At 49.6% G+C, this 27,370-nt stretch overlaps 1 protein-coding gene across 1 annotated transcript in view; it reads right to left on the reverse strand.

Moving 5' to 3' along the window:
- LOC140425854 (BPTI/Kunitz domain-containing protein-like) overlaps positions 1-27,370 on the reverse strand; it is a 45,361-nt gene that overhangs the window by 10,970 nt on the left and 7,021 nt on the right. The window contains exons 2-4 of the mRNA XM_072510238.1: positions 13,800-13,973; positions 5,080-5,274; positions 1,448-1,621 (exon numbers count right to left, since the gene is read on the reverse strand). Coding sequence (XP_072366339.1) covers positions 1,448-1,621; positions 5,080-5,274; positions 13,800-13,973 — 543 coding nt within the window. The remainder of the gene's footprint in view (positions 1-1,447; positions 1,622-5,079; positions 5,275-13,799; positions 13,974-27,370) is intronic.

Below are 27,370 nucleotides of genomic sequence, written 5' to 3' on the forward strand. Positions count from 1 at the left end.
CTTCTTTCCGTATTTTGTCAGGCAATTTTAACTGTAATGTTTTTGCCAAATCTAAAAGTCTTTTTTAGTCTCTGTTTGCAAGTTACTGTGTGTGATCTTCTCCAACCCCCAAAACCTCTGAGCCTCTGAAAGAGCTATTGTCCAAAATACACTCACTATTTAAACTGGAAAGCAACACTTAAAAAACAAACACAAATATGCTCATCCCTCACTATCTTTCCATTGTCGAAGCCAACCCAATCACAAAAGACTTTTAAAGAGTTTTATCATGGACGAGCCCCAAATTTGTTATAGGCCAAGGTTTAGAAAGTATATCATGGAGTTCACCTGACCTACAATTGTTTGTTGAACGTGGCTTGGATGAGGACAAGAGCCTGCCCTTCAGGTGTTATTCAACAGAGTTTTTAGGTGCTTTTAATCAAAAAAACAAGCTTTATTCTACAAATTTAGTTCACATTTGTTGAAAACACACACATGCAAGAATTTTTATCACTACCAACATAAATACCCCACACGGCTACAGTAATCTATGTATAACCGTGAATGAATCCTTCCTTTACTGTTCCAATTTAATAACAAGATCCAAGTAAAAACCAGAACCCCCTTTCCAAAGGTGTGGCCCAGCACACGGCATCTTACTGGTATATAACTTGGTATTGATACTCTTGTTTCCTTTCCAAACAGCAGGTTTGAATTCCTTCCAGAAAGCAATTATCTCTTTTAAATTATCAAGCAGTCTGGAAAAAGCTTTAAAAATGAAGATAGAGAAACCCTTCTTTCAACCTGTGCAGTACAAACCAGTACAAATTCAAAGTGAAAGGAAAACTCAGAGCCACAGCCAGCTCCCAACTCAAAGTGAAAGGAAAAACTCACAGAGCCACAGCCCAGCTCCACCCACACAATGGCATCACTGAAGCCATGTGATAAGACAAAAACATTTCTTAAAGGGACACTCCCATGACAATTGTCGCAATGTTGCCAGGCCTGATTGTAAGGCAGCAGTAGAAAGCCATTCACTCATTGTGCAAATGTAATATTCTCTCTTTAAAATCTGGACATCATCAATACAGATGAAGCAGGAAGCAGGTTCCCATTTAGAATAAACCCCAATGAAAGGATGAAATTTTACAAATTTACCGTCTCTTGGCTTTGTGAATTCAGAAATAAAAATGTAAAGTCAGCTTTTACTAAATATTAAAGCAGTGTCGTTGGATATAAACTTGTCGACAGAATGATCTGCAAAATATTTTGAAGATTTTTTCTAAAAGCTGGAAAGATCATATTGATAGAAATCCATTCAGCCCGAGAATAAATGCAATTGTATATTTTGTTCTCTTAGCAGGAACTCTCACCCTTCCTGTCAAAGGTTCTTATTCTCAAATTAACATGCCCTGTTGAAAAAGGTGTATATGATTGACCAGCAAATAATATTGGAACAAAAACTTACCTACATATGGGCAATTCCTTTGGCATGCCGACATAGTTATAAAATTGTTTTCATTCCCCCTGCAACCTCCGTATGTAAATTCCTCACATACCTTTGTGACATTATTGTAATAAAAACGCTTGAGACTTGCCCTACATTGTCCCACTTCAGGTGGCAGAGAGCAGACTTGATTGCCTAGAAAAATACAAATCGTTGCATGTAACATCTGCAGATTTACATAATAATTGATTTAATAAACAGAGATCTTGGTTACTACAAAAATAATAACATGAATGGCATGATCTTGTGGCCGTGTTGTGCCTACAAGCTGGCAAGGCATGGCTGGTAGAAGCCGGGAGATCCCTATTCTGGGACCTATCCAGTTTGCCACGTCTCGGGAGATAGAACAGAATCTCGTGAAGCATCGCAATGTAAACCCCGCCCAATATGGGCGGGATCACTATTTGCCAAATCTGCACATTAGAGTGAGACAACTAGTCCCTTAAATCTAATCCCTTTTCCTCTGAGACCTCGGGCGAGTGCCGTTCAGTGCTGGTCCCCACAAATGCAGAGCAGATGGAACGGCACTTGTTGGGGTCTCCCAAGGTATCGGAAACCCCCAGATGGTTGCCCTCTGGGAAGAGTGGCACACTGGAACAGCAGGTACCATCTTGGAATCTTGGCACTGCCCGCCTGGCACCCTGCTAATGATACTTGTGTGCCAGCCAAGCAGTGTTGAGGTGTCCAGCTGGCACTGGCAGGGGCACTGCCAGCCTGGTGATGCCTAGTTGACATTTTAATAATGGTGGGGATTGAGCCCGGGGGTATCCTAAGTGTGCAGGTTGCAGATTGGGGGGAAGCTGTGGACCCCCTTCTAGGTGAGTTGGAGTTTTGGGAGGGTGGGGATTGAAAGATAGGGTTGTTATCTAAAAATAGCGTCCCAATCTCTTCCTGTACTGAGGAGTTCTGGCGAGCGGAGCTCCTCAGTGCAGGAAACGGAAATAATTGCGGCCTCGAAGGAGAGTTCCCCGTTGAGGCCGCGAATTGCAACACAGTCCCAAGCGTGGTGTTCCTTGGCCTATTGTTTGTAAATAAAACAATGTTTCCTTATTTTACTTGGTGTGGACTCCCCGTGTCCTTATTAAAAAATGAATATTGCCATCCCTGGTTCCCTCGCTGTCTGATTCGTCCAAATTGCATCTCAGCTGCTCGTCGCTAACAAAGGGCAGCTATTTATAAACACTCCCTCACCACTCACTCCCAGTCTACACACAAACATGACAGCGTGCAGACCTGTTTCTCTCTTTGACGATACCGACCTGATCAGGCTTCCCGATGCCGTCGATGAGGGATGGGGAACCCTGTTCCCCTGAAGGGGTTGTAAAACCAGCCGCAGGGTCAGCAATGCCTCCTGGGAAGCAGTGGCAGCTGCAATGAGTGTGGGCAGTGTGACCAGGAGGACGGCCGTCCAATGTAGGAAGAAGACAATTAACCTCCAACAAGCTGCAAAGGTAAGTTGCCACTTCCCCCCTGGCATCAGTTCCGTCTTTCCACCCCTCAATTTGCCAAGCCGCCAACTCCCCCCCAATCCACTGGCTGACACCTCGCAACCCCTTACATCAGATCTTCAAGCATGTTCCTCAGAACCCTCTGGCACCCATCAGCACAGCCCTTTCATGTCCAGGAGCCGTGCCCACACATGTCAACTGCTATAGACCTCCCTGACTCATCAAACGTGCAGCTCACAATGTCCTCTCTTTGTCCCCGCAGGAGAACGTGGTCCATTATAAGAGAGAAAGGGCGAAGGCGGGGGAGTGTGGAGTCCCAGAGAACCGAGTCCTGACCTCCTATGAGGAATGGGTCCTGGAAATCACGCGGCTGTCCAAGGAGAGAGCAGTGACCAACAGCAAGATTAGCCTGCGCCAGAGAGGTGAGGATCCACTGCCCCTTCACCCAGATGACCTGTCTCAAGTGAGTTGTTGATGTCCCACCTAACTATCCTTCCATTTGACTGAGCACGTGTCCATTGTCTTGCAGGATCCCCATCTGATGAGATCAGGCCTTCTGGAGTCGTTCCACCGCGCAGCCACCCAAGAGGCCACCTCGGAGGAGAGCTCCGAGAAGAACATCGGCGATGTGTCACAGCTATCACCTGCACCCCCCAGCAGTGCAGATTCACCCATCTTGGTGGGCTTTTATCTTCAGGGGGCAGAATCTGGTGAGCTGTATGACACAGCTGCTGATGCACATCAGGTGGAGGCAGGAATATCCGAGGGAGACAGCTGTCGGAGGTCTGCTGAATCCCAGCACACAGCTGGGTCACAACCAGATGCCCAGCCTTTGGACAAGGGACTTCCCGAGCTGATACAGATAACCGGCCAGAGCTGTGGGTTTCAGAATGGGGTGTCAGCAACATTCCAATGACTGTAAGGCCGATTGGAGGAGTCCCGAAGCCTTCAGGCTCAGGGGATGGTGTCGGCAATGCGTGGCACCCAGGCTACCACTGCTCGGGTGGCGATCACAATGGAAAACCTGGAGCACGGCTTCCGCTTCTTGAGTGTTGTTCACCAAGTCGTGGCTCAGTCTACGACAACCATGGCTGAGAGCCTCAACATCATATTCAAGTCGATGAGGGGCATGCCCCAGACACAGGTATACATTGTTAGGTGAATTGGACATTCTGAATTCTCCCTCAATATACCCGAACCGGCGCCAGAGTGTGGCGGCGAGGGAATTTTCACAGTAACTTCATTGCAGTGTTAATGTAAGCCTACTTGTGCCTGAGTGAATACAGCGTTGGGGGTGTTTGTACGGATATAGGACGAGTTAACTACAGGAAACTGAGACTTGACGACAAGTCATACAGGCAGGAGAAATCACGGGAATTGGCAATAAAATTGCCACAATTATTTCATAATGTTGTAAAGTCCCTTTAAGAGCTAGCTGCATGATTGCCGAGTCTCAAGAAATGAATCCATAACATGTTTACCATATCCCTTATGAGCGATTGGTGCCTTGTGCCTTATACAGTAATTAAGCCCAAGGTATTATATCATTATAAAAGCACAACACATGATAGGCCTATACTGAAAGACACACAGACCTCCTACATTTATCCAGCTCCTCTTTTGTAATATTTGAGTTGGGTGTGATGACATTGGAGACTGTCTCAATGTTGCCAGGCCTGATTGTATGGCAGCAATAGAACGTCATTCACCCATTGTGCAAATGTAATATTCTCTCTTTAAAATCTGGACATCATCAATACAGGTGGAGCTAGCTGGAAGCAGGTTCCCATTTAGAATAAATCCCAATGAAAGGATGGAATTTTACAAATTTAAAATCTCTTGGATTTGTGAATTCAGAAATAAAAATGTAAAGTCAGCTTTTACAAAATATTAAAGCAGTCTTGTTAGATATAAACTTGTCGACAGAAAATATCTGGCAAAGTATTTTGAAGATTTTTTTTAAAAGCTAGAAAGATCATATTGACAGAAATTCATTTAGCACGAGAATAAAGGCAATTTTATATTTTCTTCTCACAGTTGGAACTTGCACGATTCCTGTCACAAGTTCTTTTTCGCATATTATCATGCCCTGTTGCAAAAGGTGCACATTACTGACCAAGAAATAATGTTGAAACAGAAACTTACATGCAGGTGGACAATTCCTTTGGCACTCCGACATAGATTCAAAGTTGTTTGCATTCCCCCCACAGCCTCCATATGTAAATTGCTGACAGGTCTGGGTGGTTTGATTGTAATAAAAACGGATAATACTTGCCCTACATCTTCCTGCATCACGTGGTGGAGAGCAGATTTGATTGTCCAGAAAAATGCATGTAACATCTGTCGAATTCCATAAAAATTGAATTAATGAACAGAGATCTTGGTTATAACAAAAATATCAACATGAGGGACATGATCTATTGGCCGTGTTACGCCTGCAAGATGGCAAGGCATGGCCGGTAGAATCCGGGAGATCACTCTTCTGGGATCTACCCAGTTCGTAACATCTCGTGAGATATAACAGGATTTTGTGAGACATCGCGATCTAAATCCCGCCCATTGCAGGCGGGATCACTATCTGCCAAATCTGCACATTAGAGTGAGACAATTAGTGTCATGGGCCAGGGTTTAGAGAACCCCCAAAGTGTATCATGGAGTTCACCTGACCCACAACTTTTAATAGAGTCTGGTATGGGGAGCACACGGCCCACTCTACAGGTGTGGTACAGCAGAAATGGAAAAGTATTTTTTAAAACAAAACTATGCTTATTCTATGAACTCAAGTTAACCTTTTTAAAACATACAGTGAACAACTTAGCATCCATTAATTCAAATACAACCCCCAAAGACTACAACACTATGTAATCCTTTAAGCTTTCCTTTTAACATCCATACGACTTAAAACACCTTTTACCAGAAGCACTTCAGGTTAAAGTCACTACTGTTATTAGTTTTAAATCACCAGGATCGATTTACAGTCTTTAGATTACAGAGAGAGACTCTAATAGACCTTCTGACTGTGACTGCAGCTATCCAGCTTTGAAAACGAAACTAAAATACACCCTGCAGCAAACAGCCGAAAATAAAAGTAAAAAGCTGACAGACAGCCCAGCTCCACCCACTCTCTGACATCACTGCAGTAATAAACACCCATTTCTTAAAGTTACTCTCACTGCAGATATTTATATGCACATCCATTTATAAACACCCATTTCTTAAAGGTAATCTCACATGACACTAGTCTCACTCTGTTATGAATTTGCCGGATCGACTGAGGGCCTGGAATCTCACCCCTTTGCCTCGGAGACCTTGGGCGAGCACGGTTCAGTGCTGGTCCCCACAAATGCAGAGCGGATGGATGGTACTTGGTGGCGTCTCCCTATGTATCACAGGCCCCTAGATGGTTGCCCTCTGGGCAGAGTTGCATCCTCGAACTGCAGGTGCCACCTTGGCATCTTTGCACTGCCAGCTTGGCACCTGCTAATGCCACCTGGGTGCCAGCCAAGCACTGACAAGGTGCCCAGGTGGCACTGGCAGGAGCACTGCAAGGCTGGTGGTGCCTGGCTGACACTTTTCCCATGATGGGGATTGGGCCTGTGTGGGGTGCAGGTGGCGGGGGGTAGGCTTTGGACCCCTTATAGGTGAATTGGGGCTTTGGGAGGTTGTGGGTTGAGTGTTAGGGTTGCCATCTAAAAATAGCTTCCCAATCTCTTCCTGCACTGAGGAGTTCTGGCGAGCGGAGCTCCTCAGTGCAGGAAACGGGAATATGTGCAGCCTCGAAGGAGATAACGGGGTGTTCCTTGGTGCTGGGAGCTCCAGGAAAAAGGCTGGATAAACGCACTCATCAAGGGATTCCAATTTGGTTAGATTGCAGTTAGTACCAAAAATGAGCTCCCACGTGTGTAATATTCTGCACGAGACTACAGGGTGGGAATGGTTATGTTTCCCGTGGTCTTTACGGAGTACGAGCTCGGGGGGATCTACCAGGAAGTATAAATATTGTTTGTAAATAAAACAATGTTTCCGTATTTTACTCAGTGTGGACTGCCTGTGTCCTTATTAAAAAATGAATCTTGCCATTCCTGGCTCCCTCGCTGTCTGATTCGCCCAACTTGCATCTCAGTTGTTCATTGAAAACAAAGGGGAGCTATTTATAAACACTCCTTCACCACTCACTCCCAGTCTACACACAAACATGACAGTGTGCAGATCTGCTTCTCTCTTTGGTGATACCGATCTGATCAGGCTTCTCGATGCCGTCAATGAGAGATGGGGAACCCTGTTCCCCTGAGGGTATTGTAAAACCAGCCAGCAGAGTCAGGCAGTGGCAGCTGCAGTGTGACCAGGAGGACGGCCGTCCAATGTAGGAAGAAGATAATTAACCTCCAACAAGCTGCAAAGGTAAGTTACCACTTCCCCCCTGGCATCTGTTCCGCCTGCCACCCCTTAATTTCCCAGTCACCCCCAATCCACTGACTGACACCTCGTAACCCCCAACATCATATCTTCAACTTTCTGGCACCCACTAGAACAGTCCTTTCAAGTCCAGGTGTAGTGCTCACATAAGCCACCTACTATAGATCTCCCTGGCACATCAAACGTGCAGCTCACAATATCCTCTCTTTGTCCCCATGCGGGGGAACCTATTCCATTATAAGAGGGAAAGGGCGAAGTTGGGGGTGTGGGGTGCGTGGAGTCCCAGAAATCTGAGGCTCACCTCCTATGAGGAATGGTTCCTGGAGATCACGGGTTGTCCAAGGAGAGAGCAGTGACCAACAGCAAGATTGGCCTGCATCAAAGAGGTGAGCATCCACTGCCCCTTCACCCAGATGACCTATCTCAAGTGAGTTGTTGATGTCCCACCAAACAATCTTTCCATTTCAATCAGCACGTGTCCATTGTCTTGCAGGATCACCATCTGATGAGGCCAGGGCTTCCGGCGTCGTTCCACCGCGCTGCCAACCAAGAAACCACCTCGGAGGAGAGCTCCGAGAAGAACATCGGCGATGTGTCACAGCTATCAACTGCACCCTCAGCAGTGCAGATTCACACATTTTGGAGGGTTATGGGCTTCGGGGAAAAATTCTGGTGAGCATCACATGTTAAGTAATGGGTTAAGAGACACTCCAATTAGTTGTCTCATTTATGTTTAGTATCCAATAATTGACACTGATATCTAAAGAGGCTTCAGGTGGCCATTGTGTCAGGTGATGTGATGATAGAGTTTTATACAGAGTCTGTTGAAGTAAATTAAAGGTGTTTGTAGAAAAGGAGCAGAACCTTTGACTCTTTATACAACAGCAGCTAAACGTCTAACATCACACAGCTGCTGATGCACATCAGGTGGAGGAAGGAACATCCAACACCCAAGGAAGACAGTTGTTGGAGGTCTGCTGAATCCCAGCACACAGCTGGGTCACAACCAGATGCCCAGACTTTGGACAAGGTACTTCCCGAGGTAATACAGATGATAGGCCAGAGCTATGAGATTGAGAAGGGGGTGTCAGCGACATTCCAGCGACTGTAAGGCCGATTGGAGGAGTCCCAATGACTTCAGGCTCAGGGGATGGTGCCGGCAATGCGTGGCACCCAGGCTAACACTGCTCGGGTGGCGATCACAATGGGAAACCTGGAGCGTGGCATCCAGGTCTTTTTTTAAATATAAATGTAGAGTAGCCAATTATTTTTATTTTCCAATTAAGGGGCAATTTAAACCGGCCAATCCACCTAACCAGCACATTTTTGGGTCGTGGGGGTGAAACCCACGCAGACATGGGGAGAATGTGCAAACTCCAAATGGACAGTGACCCAGAGCCGGGTTTCGAACCCGTGTCCTCAGCGCCGCAGTCCCAATGGTACCACTGCGCCACATGCCGCTCCGGCATGCAGGTCTTGAGTTGTCGTGTCCAAGTCATGGCTCAGTCTGCAACAACCTTGGCTGAGGGCCTCAACATCATATTCCAGTCGATGAGGGCTTGCCCCAGACACAGGTAGACATTGCCGAGGCACCCAGATCGTGGCCCAGTTACTGAGGACCGTCGCTGAGGGTGTCAGCACCATAGTGCAGAAAATGGAGAGCCTCCAGGTCTGATAGAGCCAGATGACTCAGAGGCCTCTGAAGCTTACTCCAGCTCTCTCCCATTGTGTCCCACAAAGCCCTATGGGCACCCACTTGTAGGAGGAAGTGCTGGAGGCCAATCCAAGGCCTGCCTCGAAGGAACCTATGGCAGTCTTCAGTTCTTCTGATTTGTCCCCTCCTAACACCGGTGCATGTCAAGGTTAGAGGGCAGAACAGGGTGGCAGGCGATGCCTGTGACACCAGTAACTCGGCTGGGACCCCCCGGCTCCAGGCTCTCCAAAGGATGTTCGGCAACAACATCAATGGCCACAGAGTGCGGGAAACATTAGGCTGTCTCCACCTGCGATGTGCATCCTGAAAAAAAACTTAGACTTTGTGCAGAGCACCGAGAACTAAGAAGATTAAGGATCACTGAGTGGGCACTGGGAGGTAGGGTGGGGTGGGGGGTGGCACCATCGGTAGTAGCGACAGTTAGGGTTTCAATTGTTCACTACAAAACATGTTACACCTGAGACATGTGAGGTCTCTGTCACATTATTCTGCATTTCGGGCCGGCCTACACCCCCACACCATGTTGCCCTCTGCTCTTCCCCAGCCCCTGCTCCTCGACTGTCATCTTACTGTGCACCCCTCTTACCGCTCTCCGAGGCCCGTGGTTGCGCAGAGTGCCACTGGCCGTATGGGTTCCCCCACCACTCCATCCCCCACACCCCAGCTCCTAACCACCACCCTATCAACACCGCACGCCAGCCCCACCCCACTCTACCAACATCCCCCCACAACTGGCTGCCTCCCACCGGCAGGGCAGCACGCTGCCCATACAAGGACAAAGCCCACAGTAGCCTTGACAGGAGCGCACCAGACGGGGGTCATTCAGAATACTGCTGGCATGGGTAGCTCCAGCCAATGGTATCTCTGGCAGCAGGGACGGGCATCAGAGTCAGAGTTCCCCACAGTGTAAGGCACCAATGGGGCCGGTGGTGCAGAGTGCCAGGGGGAATGGACGGGAGTGGGGGGGGAGGGGATGGGGTAGGAGGGGAGGGGTGATTGGGACATGGTCTGAAGTGCAGACAGGGGCAACCGTGTAGCCCAATGGACTTGGTTGAACACGGGGTACACACCATGCTAATATGTCTGACATTCACCCCCTGCAGACAATGGCTATTGGAATCCATCCAGGAATGGTGGCCTTCATCCTGGCTGCCGCAGCCCCAGGGGATGCACTGAGGTTCTACAATCTGGAGCGGCTTGGAGAGGAAGCCTGCCCCAGATGAACAAGAGGCAGCCGGTGGGGATGGAGAGCGAGGAGCAGCCTGCATCCCTTCGATCTGGACCTGGGGCATCTCGGCGATGACAGTGAATCCCGCAGCCTTGGCATCCTGATGACATTGGTCCACATTGATTTTGAATATTGAGGTGACTGGGCGTATTGGTCACCACAATATATCAAAATCAATGTGGACCGATGACACCAGGCTGGCCAGGCAGCGGGATTCACTGTCATCGCCGAGATGCCTTTTCTCCGTGATGACATGGATGCACCTGTGCACCGAGCTGTATGATGTTCCGGACACCTGAGGAAAGAGCTGCGCTCCGAAAGCTAGTGATTCAAAACAAACCTGTTCGACTTTATCCTGGTGTTGTAAGACTTCTTACTGTGCCCACTCCAGTCCAACGATGGCATCTCCACATCCTGTTCCAGACAAGTCACCGCTCGGCAAGTGGAAGGACCCTGTGATGTAAAAATTCAGGGCGACCGTCACCTTGCTGGCCAGCAGAAGCAGGTGTTCTCCCCATACCCCCATGGTGCCAGGTGCACCATGATCTGGCAGATAAGTTCCACTGTCTCCCTGCTCAGCCGGAGTCTTTGTCGGCATGTCCGGTCCAACAGGTCCTCAAATGGCAGACGCAGCCAGTAGACATGAGGCCTCATGTGCCGCTTCCCTTGCACCTCTTCCTCAGCCTGTTGGGCAGCCAGTTCTCCATCCTGATCAGTTGGCTCCTGTTCCTCTGCGGCACTCCATGATTTCTAGAGGAGAAAGGCATCCTGGAGAGAGGTTGAGGTGCCCCATCACCCTATTGCCTAGCCCGTAATAGATCCCACTCATGGATAGAACAATATTGTACAGGCCCGAGAGCACATTTGGATAAAAGTCTCCACAGCTGTTGCCTCCCTTTCAATGGTCACTCAATGAGCTCACATGCCGCAGTCATGACATCAGACGGAATGTGGACGGACTCCTCCATCCTCTGTTCTAATCTGCTGATGGCCTCTGATAACCCTGCCTGCTGTACCCTCATTGCCTTTGGTGCGCCAACATCTCTGAGGACCGATTTCAAGGTCTCCACATCTGACTTGCACTGATCAGGAGATTGGCCTCCAGCAGTCCTCAGACTGTCAGAAACTATGACTGTCACTTCCTCCACCTACTGTAGACCCATTTCTGTGATGGGTTCACCAGATGGCAACCCCCGAGCAGGTTCTAAATCTGGGTCCTGCTGAGGTGTGTGCCGCTGTGTTGGGGGAGCGTGCAGACGAATTCAGTGATGGGTCTTCTTCATGGGCATCCTCGACCCCATCATCGAAGATGAACCAAAGGCTGGTCCTGATGGGCTGGTTTCTTATGGCCTTTCCTTGCTAGTGGCTGTAATGGAATGAAGAGATACTTAGAGACTGGCTGGAAAAGCACCAACATTAAAAAGCACTCACAGAGTCGGGGGTGGGACATGATTCAGTGGCTTGTTGAGAGCCTTTGGCACAGAAGTGGTCTCTGTCCTTGCCGGCCTGCTCCACCGCCTGGTCCTCAGAGTTGGTGAGTGGTCTGAACACCAGCAACCCCCACCCCCACCCCCCCAACCCCCACCCCCTCCCCCGCCCCCCTTTGGTCCGAGTTGTCTCTTGTTGTGGACAATCTTTTCCTGCATAAAGAAAAATGAATGGTCTGTGAGCAGGACTTAAGCCAAAGCAGATATTAAGCATGATGTCTGCTGTGAGTGTTGGGCAGATCTATGTAAGTGTAAGAGAAGGTGTTGGAGCAGATGAGTACACTCATTCTCTTTCTGCACTGGAGAACAGACAGGTCCACGGTCGTTGTGCCCTCCTTTCAAACCTGCGATGTGAGGTTGATAGGCCTCTGGTTCCCATCGTAGGGGTAGAGGACCTCACACCAGTCTTCCATTACCTGGAGGATTCTCTCCAAGTTCTTGTTGCTGTACTTGGGGGCAGAGGGTTCACCTCTTTGGTGGGTCATCACCAGCCACAACAATTTCTGGGCTGCCGAGGGTGAACCTCTGCCCGCTAGGAGAATGGCAGGGTGGACAAATCCCAGGTCACCCTGCCACTTATACCGAGTTAAAACCAGGTATATGGCGTAGCGATCCATGATGGTCCCAAAGTCTTTTGATCTCTCGACCAGGCTGTCATCATCAGTGGTAGAGTTTATCAAGTTATACAAACAACTGAACAATGATCTGTGACTATCTCAGTACGATATTAGGCTGATAATCATGATATGACACACAGATCTCCTGTTGATCCTTAGAAGGATCCTGAGGAATAGAAGTATAAGAACACCATGATGTTCAGTGCCACAGGTTACACGCTGGCCCTCTGCCATCTGAAGGTAATTTGAGCTCTGCTTGTACAACCTTCCTTCAGGGTAACTGCCTCCCTGGGCAGCTTGTTTACACTCCTCACTGAGGCCTCCTCGTCCTTCAGCATCGCCAGCTGTGGATGCGGTTGGCAAGCTGGTTGCTGCTACCTCTGATCAGCTGTTCTCCATTCCCTCATTCTCCTTCCCTCACCTTCACTTGAGGAACCTCCTCCAGAGTGCACTATTCCCACAGTCTCTGTACCTCTTTTTGTTTCAGCCTTCCCTGTGCTGGAACCTCCTTGCGTGAAGCCTCACTTCCAAATGCCTTCCTGAAGCTGAACCCTTCAGTGGCTCAATGTCAGAGATCTGCTCAGAGTGCTGAGGAAACAATTTCTTCACTCCTCATGCAGTCTCAGCTGCAGCCTCCAACCCCTCATTGTGCTGCTCAGATACTGTCATTTAAACCACCATTATGCTCGTTCAATGATCCAGTCGTGATCGTCTCCTACCTGTGAAGACTGTGTGACCACAAATCATACAGGCAGTGAGAAATCACGGGGAATTGGCAATTAAATTGCCACAATTATTTCATAATGTTGTAAAGTCTCTTCAAGCAACACATGATGGGCCTATGCTGAAAGACAGACAGACCTGCTACTTTTAGCCCAGCTCCTCTTTTGTAATATTTGAGTTGGGTGTGATGACATTGGAGACTGTCTCAATGTTGCCAGGCCTGATTGTATGGCAGTAATAGAACGTCATTCACACATTGTGCAAATGTAATATCCTCTCTTTAAAATCAGAGGACACATCAATACAGGCTGGAAGCAGGTTCCCATTTAGAATAAATCCTAATGAAAGGGTGGAATTTTACAAATTTAAAACCTCGTGGGTATGTGAATTCAGAAATAAAAATGTAAAGTCAGCTTTTACAAAACATTAAAGCAGTGTCGTTGGATATAAACTTGTCGACAGAATGACCTGTAAAATGTTTTGAAGATGTCTTTCTAAAAGCTGGAAAGATCATATTGACAGAAATCCATTTAGCACGAGAATAAATGCAATTGTATAATTTGTTCTCTTAGCAGGAACAGTTACCCTTCATGTCACAAGTTCTTTTTCTCAAATGAACATGCTCTGTCGAAAAAGTTGTACATTATTCACTAGGAAATAATGTTGGAACAGAAACGTACCTGCAGGTGGGCAATTCGTTTGGCACGCAGACATAGTTTCAAAGTTGTTTGCATTCCCCCCACAGCCTCCGTATGTAAATTGCTGACAGGCCTGGGTGTCTTGATTGTAATAAAAACGGATCATACTTCCCCGACATCTTCCCACTTGACGCGGCAGAGAGCAGGCTGGATTGTCTGGGAAAATACAAATTGTTGCATATAACATCTGTAGAATAACATAATAATTGATTTAATGAACAGAGAACCTGGGGCGGGATTCTCGGCGCACCCCCCCCCCCGCCCCCGCCGGCCACCAAATTCTCTGGCACCGGAGATTCGGCAGGGGCGGGAATCGCGCCGCGCCAGTAGGCGCCCCCCCCCCCCCCCCGGCAATTCTCCGGCCTGCAATGGGCCGAAGCCCCACTGCCGTAATGCCGGTCCCACCGGCATGAATTAAACCACCTCCCTTACCGGTGGGACCAGGCGGCGCGAGCAGGCTCCAGGGTCCTGGGGGGGGCGAGGGGTGATCTGGCCCCAGGGGGTGCCCCCACGGTGGCCTGGCCCACGATCGGGTCCCACCGATCCGTGGGCAGGCCTGTGCCGTTGGGGCACTCTTTTACTACGCGTCGGCCGTGTAGGTCTCCGCGATGGCCGACCCTGACGCGCGTGGACTTCCGCCGGCTGACGGAGTCCCTTCGGCCCCGGCTGGCGTGGCGCCAAAGGCTTTCCACGCCAGCCGGTGGGACGGCAACCACTCCAGCGCGGGCCTAGCCCCTAAAGGTGCGGAGATCCGCACCTTTGGGGAGGCCTGACGCCGGAGTGGTTCACGCCACTCCATCCCGCCGGGACTCCCCGCCCTGCCGGGTAGAGGAGAATCCCGGCCCTGGTTACTACAAAATTATTAGCATGAGGGACATGATCTATTGGCCGTGTTGCGCCTGCAAGATGGAAAGGCGTGGCCGCTAGAAGCCGGAAGATCCCACTTCTGGGATCTACCCAGTTTGCCACGTCTCGCGAGATATAACAGGATCGTGTGAGACATCGGGGTCTAAATCCCGCCCATTGCGGGCACGATATACTATCTGGGAAATCGGAGGCCCCCAGATGGTTGCCCTCTGGTCAGGATGGAATCTTCTCTGTGGCGATGCTGACCTGATCAGGCTTCTTGATGCCTTCGATGAGAGACGGGGATTCCTGTTCCCCTGAAGTGGTTGTAAAACCAGCCGCAGAGTCAGCAATGCCTCGTCATGGGAAGCAGTGGCAGCTGCAATGGATGTGCGCAGTGTGACTAGGAGGACCGCCGTCCAATGTAGGAAGAAGACAATTAACCTCCAACAAGCTGCAAAGGTAAGTTACCATCTCCCGCCTGGCTTCAGTACCACCTGCCACCCCTTAATTTCCCCAAACCCCCCCCCCCCCCATTCAATCCATTGGCTGACACCTCGTAACCCCCAAAATCCGATCTTCAACCTTGTCACTCAGAACCCTCTGGCACCCACCAGCAAAGCTTTTTCATGTCCATGTGCAGTGCCCATGCATGCCACCTGCTATGGACCTCCCTGACCCATCAAACGTGCAGCTCACAATGTCCTCTCAGGATAACCTAATCCATAATAAGAGGGAAAGGGCAAGGATGGGGATTGTGGAGTCCCAGAGATCTGAGTCCTCACCTCCTATGAGGAATGGATCCTGGAGATCACGGGGCTGTCCAAGGAGAGAGCAGTGACCCTAAGCAAGATTGGCCTGCGCCAGAGAGGTGAGGATCCACTGCCCCTTCACCGAGATGACCTGTCTCAAGTGAGTGTTCATGTCCCAAAGAAAGGGACTTTATGGAAGATGATTCTTGGGTAGGGTGTGTGGACAGTCTGGATCATGTTAAGATCGAAAAGGAGGAGGTATTGGCTGTTTTAACAGATATTAAGCTAGATAAGTCTCCTGGGCCAGATGGGATTTATCCCAGAATTCTGAGGGAAGCAAGGGAGGATATTGCTGGGGCCTTGACTGACATCTTTGTATCCCATTGGCTACAGGTGAGATCCCAGAGTTCTGGAGAATAGGTAATGTGGTGCCGCTGTTTAAGAAAGATAGCAGGGATAATCCTGGAAGCTAAAGGCCGGTGAGCCTCTCATCGGTAATAGGTAAATTATTGGAGAGAATTCTCAGAGACAGGATTTATACCCATTTGGAAACAAATGGACTCGTTAGCGATAGACAGCATGGTTTTGTGACGGGGGGGTCATGCCTCATTAACTTGATTGATTTTTTTGAGGAGGTGACAAAGATGATTGATGTTGTTTACATGGATTTCAGTAAAGCCTTTGACAAGGTGCTTCATGGCAGACTGGTACAAAAGGTGAAGTCACACATGATCAGATGTGGGGTGATAAAATGGATACAGAAATGGTTCGGTCACAGAAGGCCAAGGGTAGCAATAGAAGGGTGTTTTTCTGAATGGAAGGTTGTGACTAGTTGAGTTCCACAGTGATCGGTGCTGGGGCCTCTGTTGTTTGTAGTATACATAAACGATTTGGAGGAAAATGTAGCTGGTCTGATTAGTAAATTTGTGGATGACACCAAGGTTGGTGGAGTGGCGGATAGTGTTGAGGATTGTCAGAGGATACAACAGAACATAGATAGGTTGGAGAGACTTGGGCAGAGAAATGGCAAATGGAGTTTAATCCGGACAAATGTGAGGTAATGCATTTTGGGAGATCTAACATAGAGGGGAAATATATCATATTAAGAATATTGAAAGTTGGAGAGATCTCGGCGCGCAGGTCCATAGATCTTAGAAGGTGGGTGTGGTGAACGTATGCTGTTACTATTCACCACTGTACTGTGTTGTAATATGTTGATGCCCTTGTGGGCTCCGCCCCCTCGGGGGTGGTATATAAACCTGTAAGCCTGTAGGCGGCACTCAGCACAGAGCAGTCGCAGGCAGGCACAGGTCTAGCTGATTAAAACCACTGTTCACTTCAACTCTTCGTCTTGTGTGAATCGATGGTCGCATTAATTTAATACGCTAAGATATTGCAATGGAAGCCGCCCTCAAACCTGATCGACTGGAACTCGACCCACAGGCAGCTGAAGCCAAGGGAATCTTTTTGCACTGGCTCCGCTGCTTTGAGGCCTACCTCGCCGCCTCCTCCTCCTCGCCCACCATCACCGAGGCACAGAACCTGAGTCTCCTCCACGCCCGTGTGAGTCACAGAATCTCCGTACTAATCGAGGAAGCGACAACGTAAGCAGACGCGGTCGCGATCCTGAGAAGACATTACATGAGGCCGGTGAACAAAGTGTTCGCACGGCATCTCCTCCCCACTCATCGTCAACGTCCCGGGGAATCTCTGGAGGAATACCTGCGCGACCTGAGGGTACTTGCTCGAAACTACAATTACAAGGACGTCACGGCCTCGCAGCATATGGAACTCGCCATCCGGGACACCTATGTGGCTGGAGTCCGGTCCAACTATGTCAGACAGTGCCTGCTCGAAAATGGCACCCTCGACCTAGAAGAGACGGCAAAACTAGCCACCTCCTTAGAAGTAGCTTTCCAGAGCCTCAATGCTTTCCCCTCCGACCCCGCGATTCCCTCGTGGTCACCCGACCCGAGGGTGCCCCAGGCCTGTGCCGCCTGGCTGCCTGCCCAACCCGGGGAGCTGTCCTGCTATTTCTGCAGCCAGAACCAGCACCTCAGGCAGCGTTGCCCGGCTCGGAACGCAACCTGTCGCGACTGCGGCAAGAAAGGACACTTTGTCAAAGTCTGCTTGGCCCGACCCAAAGCTCCTAAATCGCAGGCCCAACTCACAGACTCACAGGCCCGCAGACCCCACTGTTCACTTCAACTCTTCATCTCGTGTGAATTGATGGTCGCATCAGTGGTAACACAAGTGGACAAGGTAGTCAAGAAAGCACACGGAATGCCTGCCTTCATTGGACGGGGTATCGAGTATAAAAACTGGCAAGACATGTTATAGTTGTATAGAAACTTGGTAAGGCCGCACTTGGAATATTGAGCACAATTCTGGTCGCCACACTACCAGAAGGACGTGGAGGCTTTTTAGAGGGTGCAGAAGAGGTTTACCAGAATGTTGCCTGGTCTGGAGAGTGTTAGCTATGCGGAGAAGCTGAATAGATTCGGACTGTTTTCGTTAGAAAGACGGAGGTCGAGGGGTGACCTGATGGAGGTCTACACAATTATGAGGGGCATCAATAGAGTGGATGGGCAGGCACTTTACCCAGGGTGGAGGAGTCAGTCACCAGGGGCCATTCATTTAAGGTCTGTGGGGCAAAGTTTAGCGGAGACATGCAAGTTTGTTTTTCAACGCAGAGGGTGGTGAGTGCCAGGAACGCGTTGCCAGGGGAGGTTGTGGAAGCAGATAAATTAGCGGCGTCCAAAAGGCATCTTGACAAACACATGGATAGGATGGGTATAGAGGGATACGTCTCAAGGAAGTGTTGAGCGTTTTGGCAAAGGTTGATATCATGACCGGTACAGGTTTGGAGGGCCGTGTAGAAGTCAATATTTTCCTGCTTCTTTGACGGTGATAGGAAGACTCAACAATAGATTGTTATGGTAAAATAACAAGTCTTTATTTACGATAAGACCGCATGTAGTTTTGGCTGAAACTTGAGGTTGGAGAGCAGTTACTACCACTGCTGATTCCTCCTCAAGTCCGCGCTTTTACAGAAAATACTTTCAGTATTTATACATTATCATTATCAAGATTGCGTGACTACAGCTTAGTCAGGAATTCGATCGGAAGTAGAAATGTAAGCAATGTCATGAAACCGGCATGACCTGTTGATCTTCTCGGACTCGTTTCCTCATCCCTCATACCATTATCCTGTCCTTTGATAGAACATTAAAAGGACGGAGGAGACTCATCCATTCCTTATCTTGTCTTATTCATACCGCCCTGGGTCATGATGAGTTAGCCTTATCAGAAATTACAGAGGTCAGGCATTTTGGAATAGTTTGATCTTCTCTGATCTTATTCATGCTTTAGGCTAAGCGGAGTCAGCCTTATTGGTCTTACAGGGGTCTGGCATATTGGAATGGCTAGGTCAACTTTTCTTACAAAGGAGTCTGTTACATTGAAATGGCTAGGTCAGCTTTTCTTACATTGTACCGAATAGTTGACCAGTTTTCCCAGCATGCCATTACTTAATTCGGACAACATCACACTGAAAGGCCTGTTACTGTGCTGTATTGTTCTTTGTTCCTTGTATTCTTTGTTCCACCAAACCAACCTCCTATTTCACTCAGCACATGTCCATTGTCTTGCAAGATCACCATCTGATTAGGCCAGTCATTCCGGAGCCGTTCCACCGCGCTGTCACCCAAGAGACCACCTAGGAGGAGAGCTCCGAGAAGAACATGGTCAATGTGTCACAGTTATCACCTGCACCCTCCAGCAGTGCAGATTCACACATCTTGGAGGGTTTATAGGCTACAGGAGCACAATCTGGTGAGCATCACACAGCTGCTGATGCACATCAGGTGGAGGAAGGAACATCTGAGGGAAACAGCTGTCGGAGGTCTACTGAATCCCAGCACACAGCTGGGTCACAACCAGATGCCCAGCCAAGGTACTCCCCGAGCTGATACAGATGATAGGCCAGAGCTATGAGAGTGAGAAGGGGGTGTCAGCAACATTCCAGCGACTGTAAGGCCAATTGGAGGAGTCCCAAAGCCTTCAGGCTCAGGTGATAGTGCTCGCAATGCGTGGCACCCAGGCTAACACTGCTCAGGTGGCGATCACAATGGAAACACTTTCACTTTGCGCAGAGCATGGAGGACTAAGAAGATTAAGGATCACTGAGTGGACAATGGGTGGTAGGGTGGGGGGGAGGGGGGGGCACCATCGGTAGCTACCGACAGATATGGTTTCAATTGGTCACTATTAAACATGTTACAGCTGAGACATGTGAAACCTCTTTCACGTTATTCTGCATTTTGGGCCGGCTTGCACCTCCGCCCTATGTTGCCCTCTGCTCTTCCCCAGCCCTGCCCCCCGACCACAGTGGCAAACCATGGGCAAGTTATGGGTGAGGGCCAGTTGTCAGCAAAAAGACAGAAGTCAGACTATGGCACAGATAGAGCAACAGCAGAGCTTACTTCGCAGTGAGTTATCATCACCATCCTGCTTTGTATAATGACCCACTGACCATAAGACCATAAGACATAGGAGTGGAAGTAAGGCCATTCGGCTCATCGAGTCCACTCCACCATTCAATCATGGCTGATTTCAACTCCATTTACCCGCTCTCTCTCCATAGCCCTTAATTCCTCGAGAAATCAAGAATTTATCAACTTCTGTCTTAAAGACACTCAATGTCCCGGCCTCCACCGCCCTCTGTGGCAATGAATTCCACAGACCCACCACTCTCTGGCTGAAGAAATTTCTCCTCATCTCTGTTCTAAAGTGACTCCCTTTTATTCTAAGGCTGTGCCCCCGGGTCCTAGTCTCCCCTGCTAATGGAAACAACTTCCCTACGTCCACCCTATCTAAGCCATTCATTATCTTGTAAGTTTCTATTAGATCTCCCCTCAACCTCCTAAACTCCAATGAATAAAATCCCAGGATCCTCAGACGTTCATCGTATGTTAGGCCTACCATTCCTGGGATCATCCGTGTGAATCTCCACTGGACCCGCTCCAGTGCCAGTATGTCCTTCCTGAGGTGTGGGGCCCAAAATTGCTCACAGTATTCTAAATGGGGCCTAACTAATGCTTTATAAAGCTTCAGAAGTACATCCCTGCTTTTATATTCCAAGCCTCTTGAGATGAATGACAACATTGCATTTGCTTTCTTAATTATGGACGCAACCTGCAAGTTTACTTTTAGAGAATCCTGGACTAGTACTCCCAAGTCCCTTTGCACTTCAGCATTATGAATTTTGTCACCGTTTAGAAAATAGTCCACGCCTCTATTCTTTTTTCCAAAGTGCAAGACCTCGCACTTGCCCACGTTGAATTTCATCAGCCATTTCTTGGACCACTCTCCTAAACTGTCTAAATCTTTCTGACACCTCCCCACCTCCTCCATACTACCTGCCCCTCCACCTATCTTCGTATCATCGGCAAACTAAGCCAGAATGCCCTCAGTCCCGTCATCTAGATCGTTAATATATAAAGAGAACAGCTATGGCCCCAACACTGAACCCTGTGGGACACCACTCGTCACCGGTTGCCATTCCGAAAAAGAACCTTTTATCCCAACTCTCTGTCTTCTGCCTGACAGCCAATCGTCAATCCATGTTAGTACCTTGCCTCGAATACCATGGGTCCTTATTTTACTCAGCAGTCTCCCGTGAGGCACCTTATCAAAGGCCTTTTGGAAGTCAAGATAGATAACATCCATTGGCTCTCCTTGGTCTAACCTATTTGTTATCTCGTCAAAGAACTCTAACAGGTTTGTCAGGCACGACCTCCCCTTACTAAATCCATGCTGACTTGTCCTAATCCGACCCTGCACTTCCAAGAATTTAGAAATCTCATCCTTAACAATGGATTCTAGAATCTTGCCAACAACCGAGGTCAGGCTAATTGGCCTATAATTTTCCATCTTTTTCCTTGTTCCCTTCTTGAACAGGGGGGTTACAATAGCGATTTTCCAATCCTCTGGTACTTTCCCTGACTCCAGTGACTGTTGAAACATCATCACCAACGCCTCCACTATTTCTTCAGCTATCTCCTTTAGAACTCTAGGATGTAGCCCACCTGGGCCCGGAGATTTGTCAATTTTTAGACCTCTTAGTTTCGCTAGCACTTTCTCCTTTGTGATGGCTACCATATTCAACTCTGTCCCCTGACTCTCTGGAATTGTTGGGATATTACTCATGTCTTCTACTGTGAAGACTGACGCAAAGTACTTATTCAGTTCCTCAGCTATTTCCTTGTCTCCCATCACAAAATGACCAGCGTCATTTTGGAGGGGCCCAATGTCAACTTTTGCCTCCCGTTTGTTTTTAATGTATCATTCCTAATGTTACTGGCTAGCCTACCTTCAAATTTGATCCTCTCTTTCCTTATCTCTCTCTTTGTTATCCTCTGTTTGTTTTTGTAGCCTTCCCAATCTTCTGACTTCCCACTACTCTTTGCCACATTATAGGCTTTCTCTTTTGCTTTGATGCCTTCCCTAACTTCCTTTGTCAGCCATGGCTGCCTAATCCCCCCTCTGATAACCTTTCTTTTCTTTGGGATGAACCTCTGTACTGTGTCCTCAATTACTCCCAGAAACTCCTGCCATTGCTATTCTACTGTCTTTCCCACTAGGGTCTGTTCCCAGTCGATTATCTTCAGTTCCTCCCTCATGCCCCTGTAGTTACCTTTATTTAACTGTCACACCTTTACATCTGATTCTACCTTCTTTCTTTCAAATTGGAGATTGAATTCGACCATATTGTGATCACTGCCTCCTAAGTGTTCCCTTACTTTAAGATCTTTAATCAAGTCTGGCTCATTACAACACTAAGTCCAGAATGGCCTGTTCCCTCGTGGGCTCCATCGCAAGCTGTTCCAAAAAGCCCTCCTGTAAACATTCAATGAATTCCCTTTCCTTGGGACCACTGGCAGTATTATTTACCCAGTCCACCTGCATATTAAAGTCCCCCATGATCACTGTGACCTTGCCTTTCTGACATGCACTTTCTATTTCGTGGTGCATCTTGTGCCCCTGGTCCTGACCACTGTTAGGAGGCCTGTACATAACTCCCATTATGTTTTTTTTGCCTTTGTGGTTCCTCAACTCTACCCACACAGACTCCACATCATCCGACCCCATGTCGTTTAGTGCTATTGATTTAATTTCATTCCTAATTAACAAGGCAACCCCGCCCCCTCTGCCCACCTCTTTGTCTTTTCGATAGGTTGTGAATCCCTGGATGTTTAAATGCCAGTCCTGAACCCCCTGCAACCATGTCTCTGTGATGCCTACCACATCATACCTGCCAGTCACAATCTGGGCCACAAGCTCATCTACCTTGTTCCGTACACTGCGCGCATTTAAATATAGCACCTTTAATTCTCTATTGACTGTCCCTTTTTGTTTTCTTAGTGTGGTGGACCTTGGTTTACTGAGCCTTTCCATACACTGTGTCATATTTTGTGGGATGGGGACTATTGTAACCTCTCCTGAGTTCTGTTTTTTCGTGCTTTTTTGTATTCCTAAGCAGCTACGCTTCCCACTGATTACTTCACCTCTTGGTTCCCTGACTTTCCCTTCCCCCTCAATCTTTAGTTTAAAGTCCTATTGACCACCCTATTTACTCTTTTCGCCAGAACACTGGTCCCAGCTCGGTTCAGGTGGAGACCATCCCAACGGTATAGGTCCCCCCTGTCCCAAAACTGATGCCAGTGTCCCATGAAAAGGAACCCCTCATTCCCACACCACTCTTTCAGCCACGTGTTAACTTCCCTTATTCTTGCCTCCCTATGCCAATTTACACGTGGCTTGGGCAGTAATCCGGAGATTATGACCCTTGAGGACCTGTTTTTTTAATTTGAATCCTAGCTCTTTATAATCTCTAAACAGGTCTCTTTCCTAGACTTGCCTATGTTGTTGATACCGACATGGACCACAACAACTGGATCCTCCCCCTCCCTCTCCAGTATCCTTTCAAGCCGGTCAGAGATGTCCCGCACCCTAGCACCGGGCAGGCAACATACCATGCGGGACTCTTTATCCTGCTCACAAAGGATACTATCTATCCCTCTGATAATAGAATCCCCTACAACTACAACTTGCCTATTTACTCCTTCCCCTTGAATGGCCTGCTGAACCATGGTGCCTTGGTCAGCTGACTCATCCTTCCTGCAACCCTGTTCGCCGTCCACACAGGGAGCACGTGCCTCATACCTGTTGGACAGAGTCAAGGGCTGAGGCTCCTGAGTTCCTGACTGCTGGTTTCCTTTACCTGCCTGACTTGCAGTCACACCCTGCTGTTCCTGGCCACTAGCAGGATTTAAACTACTTACTCTGACAGGTGTGACTGCCTCCTGAAACACAGTGTCCAGGTAAGTCTCCCCCTCCCAGATGTGCCTCCGTGTTTGAAGCTCAGACTCCAGCTCATCAACTCTGAGCCGGAGCTCTTCGAGCAGCCAACACTTACTGCAGATGTGGCCGCTGCAGCTCGCAATGGGATCTGCCAGCTCCCACATCAAGCAGCTCAAGCACATCACCTGACCAGCCATCACTAATTAATTAATTAGTTTAATTTAAGTTTATGGTAGGGGCAGCTTCAGCCAACCAGACACTACCCTGCACTTTTAACTGAAAAACAGCACAATTAGGTTAACCACTTACCTTTCCTGGTTACCTTACTGCACCAAACTAGCAAATTCTCACTGTCTGTATCTCTCTCACTCCGGTTATGCAAAGTGACAGTGCCAACTCAGGGCCAGCACCCTGGAATGAAGGTACACAGACCCTGAGAGCATAGAACAGGGTGACTGGCGTGGAAGAGGGATAAATGGGTGGGGGGCGGGGGGGGGGGGGGGGGGGGGGAGAGAATTGTTGAGGGGGAGAATGGGTGGGAAGGGATGAGATGATGGACAAAGCCCCGTACTATGAGAAGCGGGTGAGGATAAGTGCCTCCCTGGTCCTGTGGACATGCAGAAACCTCGCCGCCAGCTGTCCTCTGGAATCCCACCAGTGCTGAATGATTGGCGCATTTGGCCCATGATGATTCGTGGGGAGGTGGAAGATACTCGGTGAACGTCCATCCACTTTAAGTGGGCATCTGTAAGGAGCAAAAATACTGACCCCGTAAAGGACCCAGCAGATTTGGCATGCAAGCGCACCCAGGGGTGTCCTAGGCAATTCCCAAAGGTGGAGAGTGGCTGATGATGGATCTTTTGATGTTCCTGGTAATCCACACATTGTTGTGTTGCACCATTCGCTCAATGTCGCTGTCGGGACCTGGCCACCACACGTAGCTCTTCACGAGAATTTTCATTTTAGAAACACCCAGGTGTCCACTCTGCAAATCTTATAAGATGGTGCACTGACCCGGCTGCGAGATGACCACATGACCTCCCCACAGGAGGATGCCATGCTCCTCACTGAGCCCTTACTACTCTACAAGATAGGCCTACAGCTCTTCTGGGGGGTTTCCTTGTAGCCAGCCACACAGGAAGATGCAACGTAATTTCATAACACAAGCAAAGTATGGGTTTCTCCATCAGCTGACGGCAGAATCGGGAAAGGCGATTGGCTGGAGAACCGTGCATGTGGCAGGTGACAGGCGTCCTACAGAATGTCATGCTCAGGTGCCTCGACTGCATCATCAATCAACTCCACACGTACAGTGAACACCGTTGGTATATCATTAGTGAGCCAGATGGTATTCTCCGCAGCCTCTGTGATGCTCCGCCTCTGCCGGGATGAAATACTGATGGCGAGTCTCACTTGTGGCTTTAAAAATCGGGAATCAGGTGCCAGGGCTGATGAATGTGAGAGAGGAGGTAAGACATGCAGAGCCACGACCGTGGGCTGCTGTTCCTGACTGTGCGTGTGGGGCATCAGCCCGCCCCGGTGAGATGAGGGGTGACCAGGGGATGGGTCGTGGGGTCGGGGTGACATCCCCGGGACAGGTGGTGGGATTCTCTGATCCTGAGGCTAAGTGTTGACCCCTACAGGGGGCCAGCATGGCACTTGAGTGACCCATGCCACTCCAGCTGCCGATCCCAGCGTCAGATGGGCGACGCGGTCCACGCATGTGCAGCGGGACCAGCGGGACTTCTGTGCATCCGCCGTATCTCCCTTCCCCGCGCTGGACCCGACGCAACATGGTGTATGTCTACAGGGCCAGTGCGAAACAAAGGAGGCCCCAGCCCGAGAGGCTGGCCCGCCGATCGGTGGGTCCCGATCGCGGGCCAGGCCACAGCGGAGGCCTCCCCCGGGGTCGGAACCCCCCTTTCCTCCCCACAGGCCACCCCCGGATCTTCCCACGCCGAGGTCCTGACGTGATGAGGAGGTAAGACCAGGTATGAACGGCGCCGGGGGGGCCTCAGGTTTTTTTGTCATCCTGGGCGGAGAATTACCGGGGGGGCCCGTAGAACGGCCCCCGACCAGCACCGCGCCGACCGTGCCAGCGCCAAAGGTGCCGATTCTCCGCTCCTCTGAGAATTGCGTCTCGGGTCGGGGCGGCGTGGCGCGATTCGTGCCGGTCGCGGCCATTCTCCAGCCCTGCCCCGGGCCCTGGGTGTCCTGAATGGACTGCCATTGCTGCAGACTGCAAGACAGCCATCTTGCCGCGCACCCCATTGACTGCCCTGCGAGGCCCGTGGTTATGCAAAGTGACAACGACTTCCTCCTTCACACCAACTACCGCACCCCAGCCCCTTCCCTCCACCCCACTGACACCACACACCAGCCCCACCCTCTACCCAACCAACCCCGCACACAAACCCCATCCTCTACCGAACCAATTCCCCCCCCCCCCCCCCCCCCCACAACTGGCCGCCACCCACAGGCAGGTCAGCAAGCTGCCCACTCAAGTGCAAACCCACAGTAATAGCTCACTGGAATCCCTTCTGGATGGCGCCAGATGGAGGTGCTGGAGCATAGCGTTGGCATGTGTATAGCCAGCCAATTGTACCCCTGGCAGCAGGGTCGGGCACCAGGGCCAGAGGCCCCCACAGTGCATGGCACCAAAGGGGCCAGGGCTGCAGAGTGCCAGGGGGAATGACTAGGGGTGGGTGTGAGGATGGGGAAGGAGGGGGTGGTGAGAGGGACTTGTGGGGGTAAAGTCTGAAGTGCAGAACGGAGCCACCGTGTAGCCCAATGGACCTGGTAGAACACGGGGGTACGCACCATGCTAACATATCTGACATTCACCCCCTGCAGACAATGGCTATTGGAATCCATCCAGGAATGATGGCTTCATCCTGGCTGCCATAGCCCCATGGGATGCACTGAGGTTCTACAAGCTGGAGCGGCTTGGGGAGGAAACTGCAGCGGTGGAGCCTGCCCCAGAGGAACAAGAAGCAGCCGGTCAGGATGGAGAGCTGGCCACCCAACAGGTCGAAGAGGAGTTGGGAAGGAGGCTCCGCATCAGGTCTCATGTATGATACGCAATCAATACGCTTGAGTCCACGTGGAGTCATATCGATTCAGCTTTAATCAGATAGAAATGTACCCAGCAGCGAAGTTACAGACGTGAAGGCTGCTGGGACGGCATTGGTTCTTATACCCCGCCTCTCAGGGCGGGGCTATGTACATTGCCCAATGGTAGACCCCGCGGTCTAGCCAATGGTTATTCCTCTCTCTGGTACCGCAATACCTGGTATTACCACAATGTGTACTAACAGTGTCTGTCATTTGAGGACCTGCCGGAGTGGGCATGACGTTGAAGGCTTCGGCTGAGCAAGGGGAACCATACAGCATATCTGATTGTGACATTACGAGCGTGATGACGTGCACCGCTGTGGACACGCCTATAGTTAAAAAAAATTGTGTTGCGAGAGGAAAACATTTTTCCAATTGTGGTAGACTGAACCACTTCACTGCACAGTGTCGTTTAGCACCAACTGTTCCAGTAACCAAATATAAACAGCATTATAGAATCATAGAATTTACAGTGCA

This window comes from Scyliorhinus torazame, chromosome 6 (genome assembly GCF_047496885.1).
Source record: "Scyliorhinus torazame isolate Kashiwa2021f chromosome 6, sScyTor2.1, whole genome shotgun sequence".
Classification (NCBI taxonomy): Eukaryota; Metazoa; Chordata; class Chondrichthyes; order Carcharhiniformes; family Scyliorhinidae; genus Scyliorhinus; species Scyliorhinus torazame.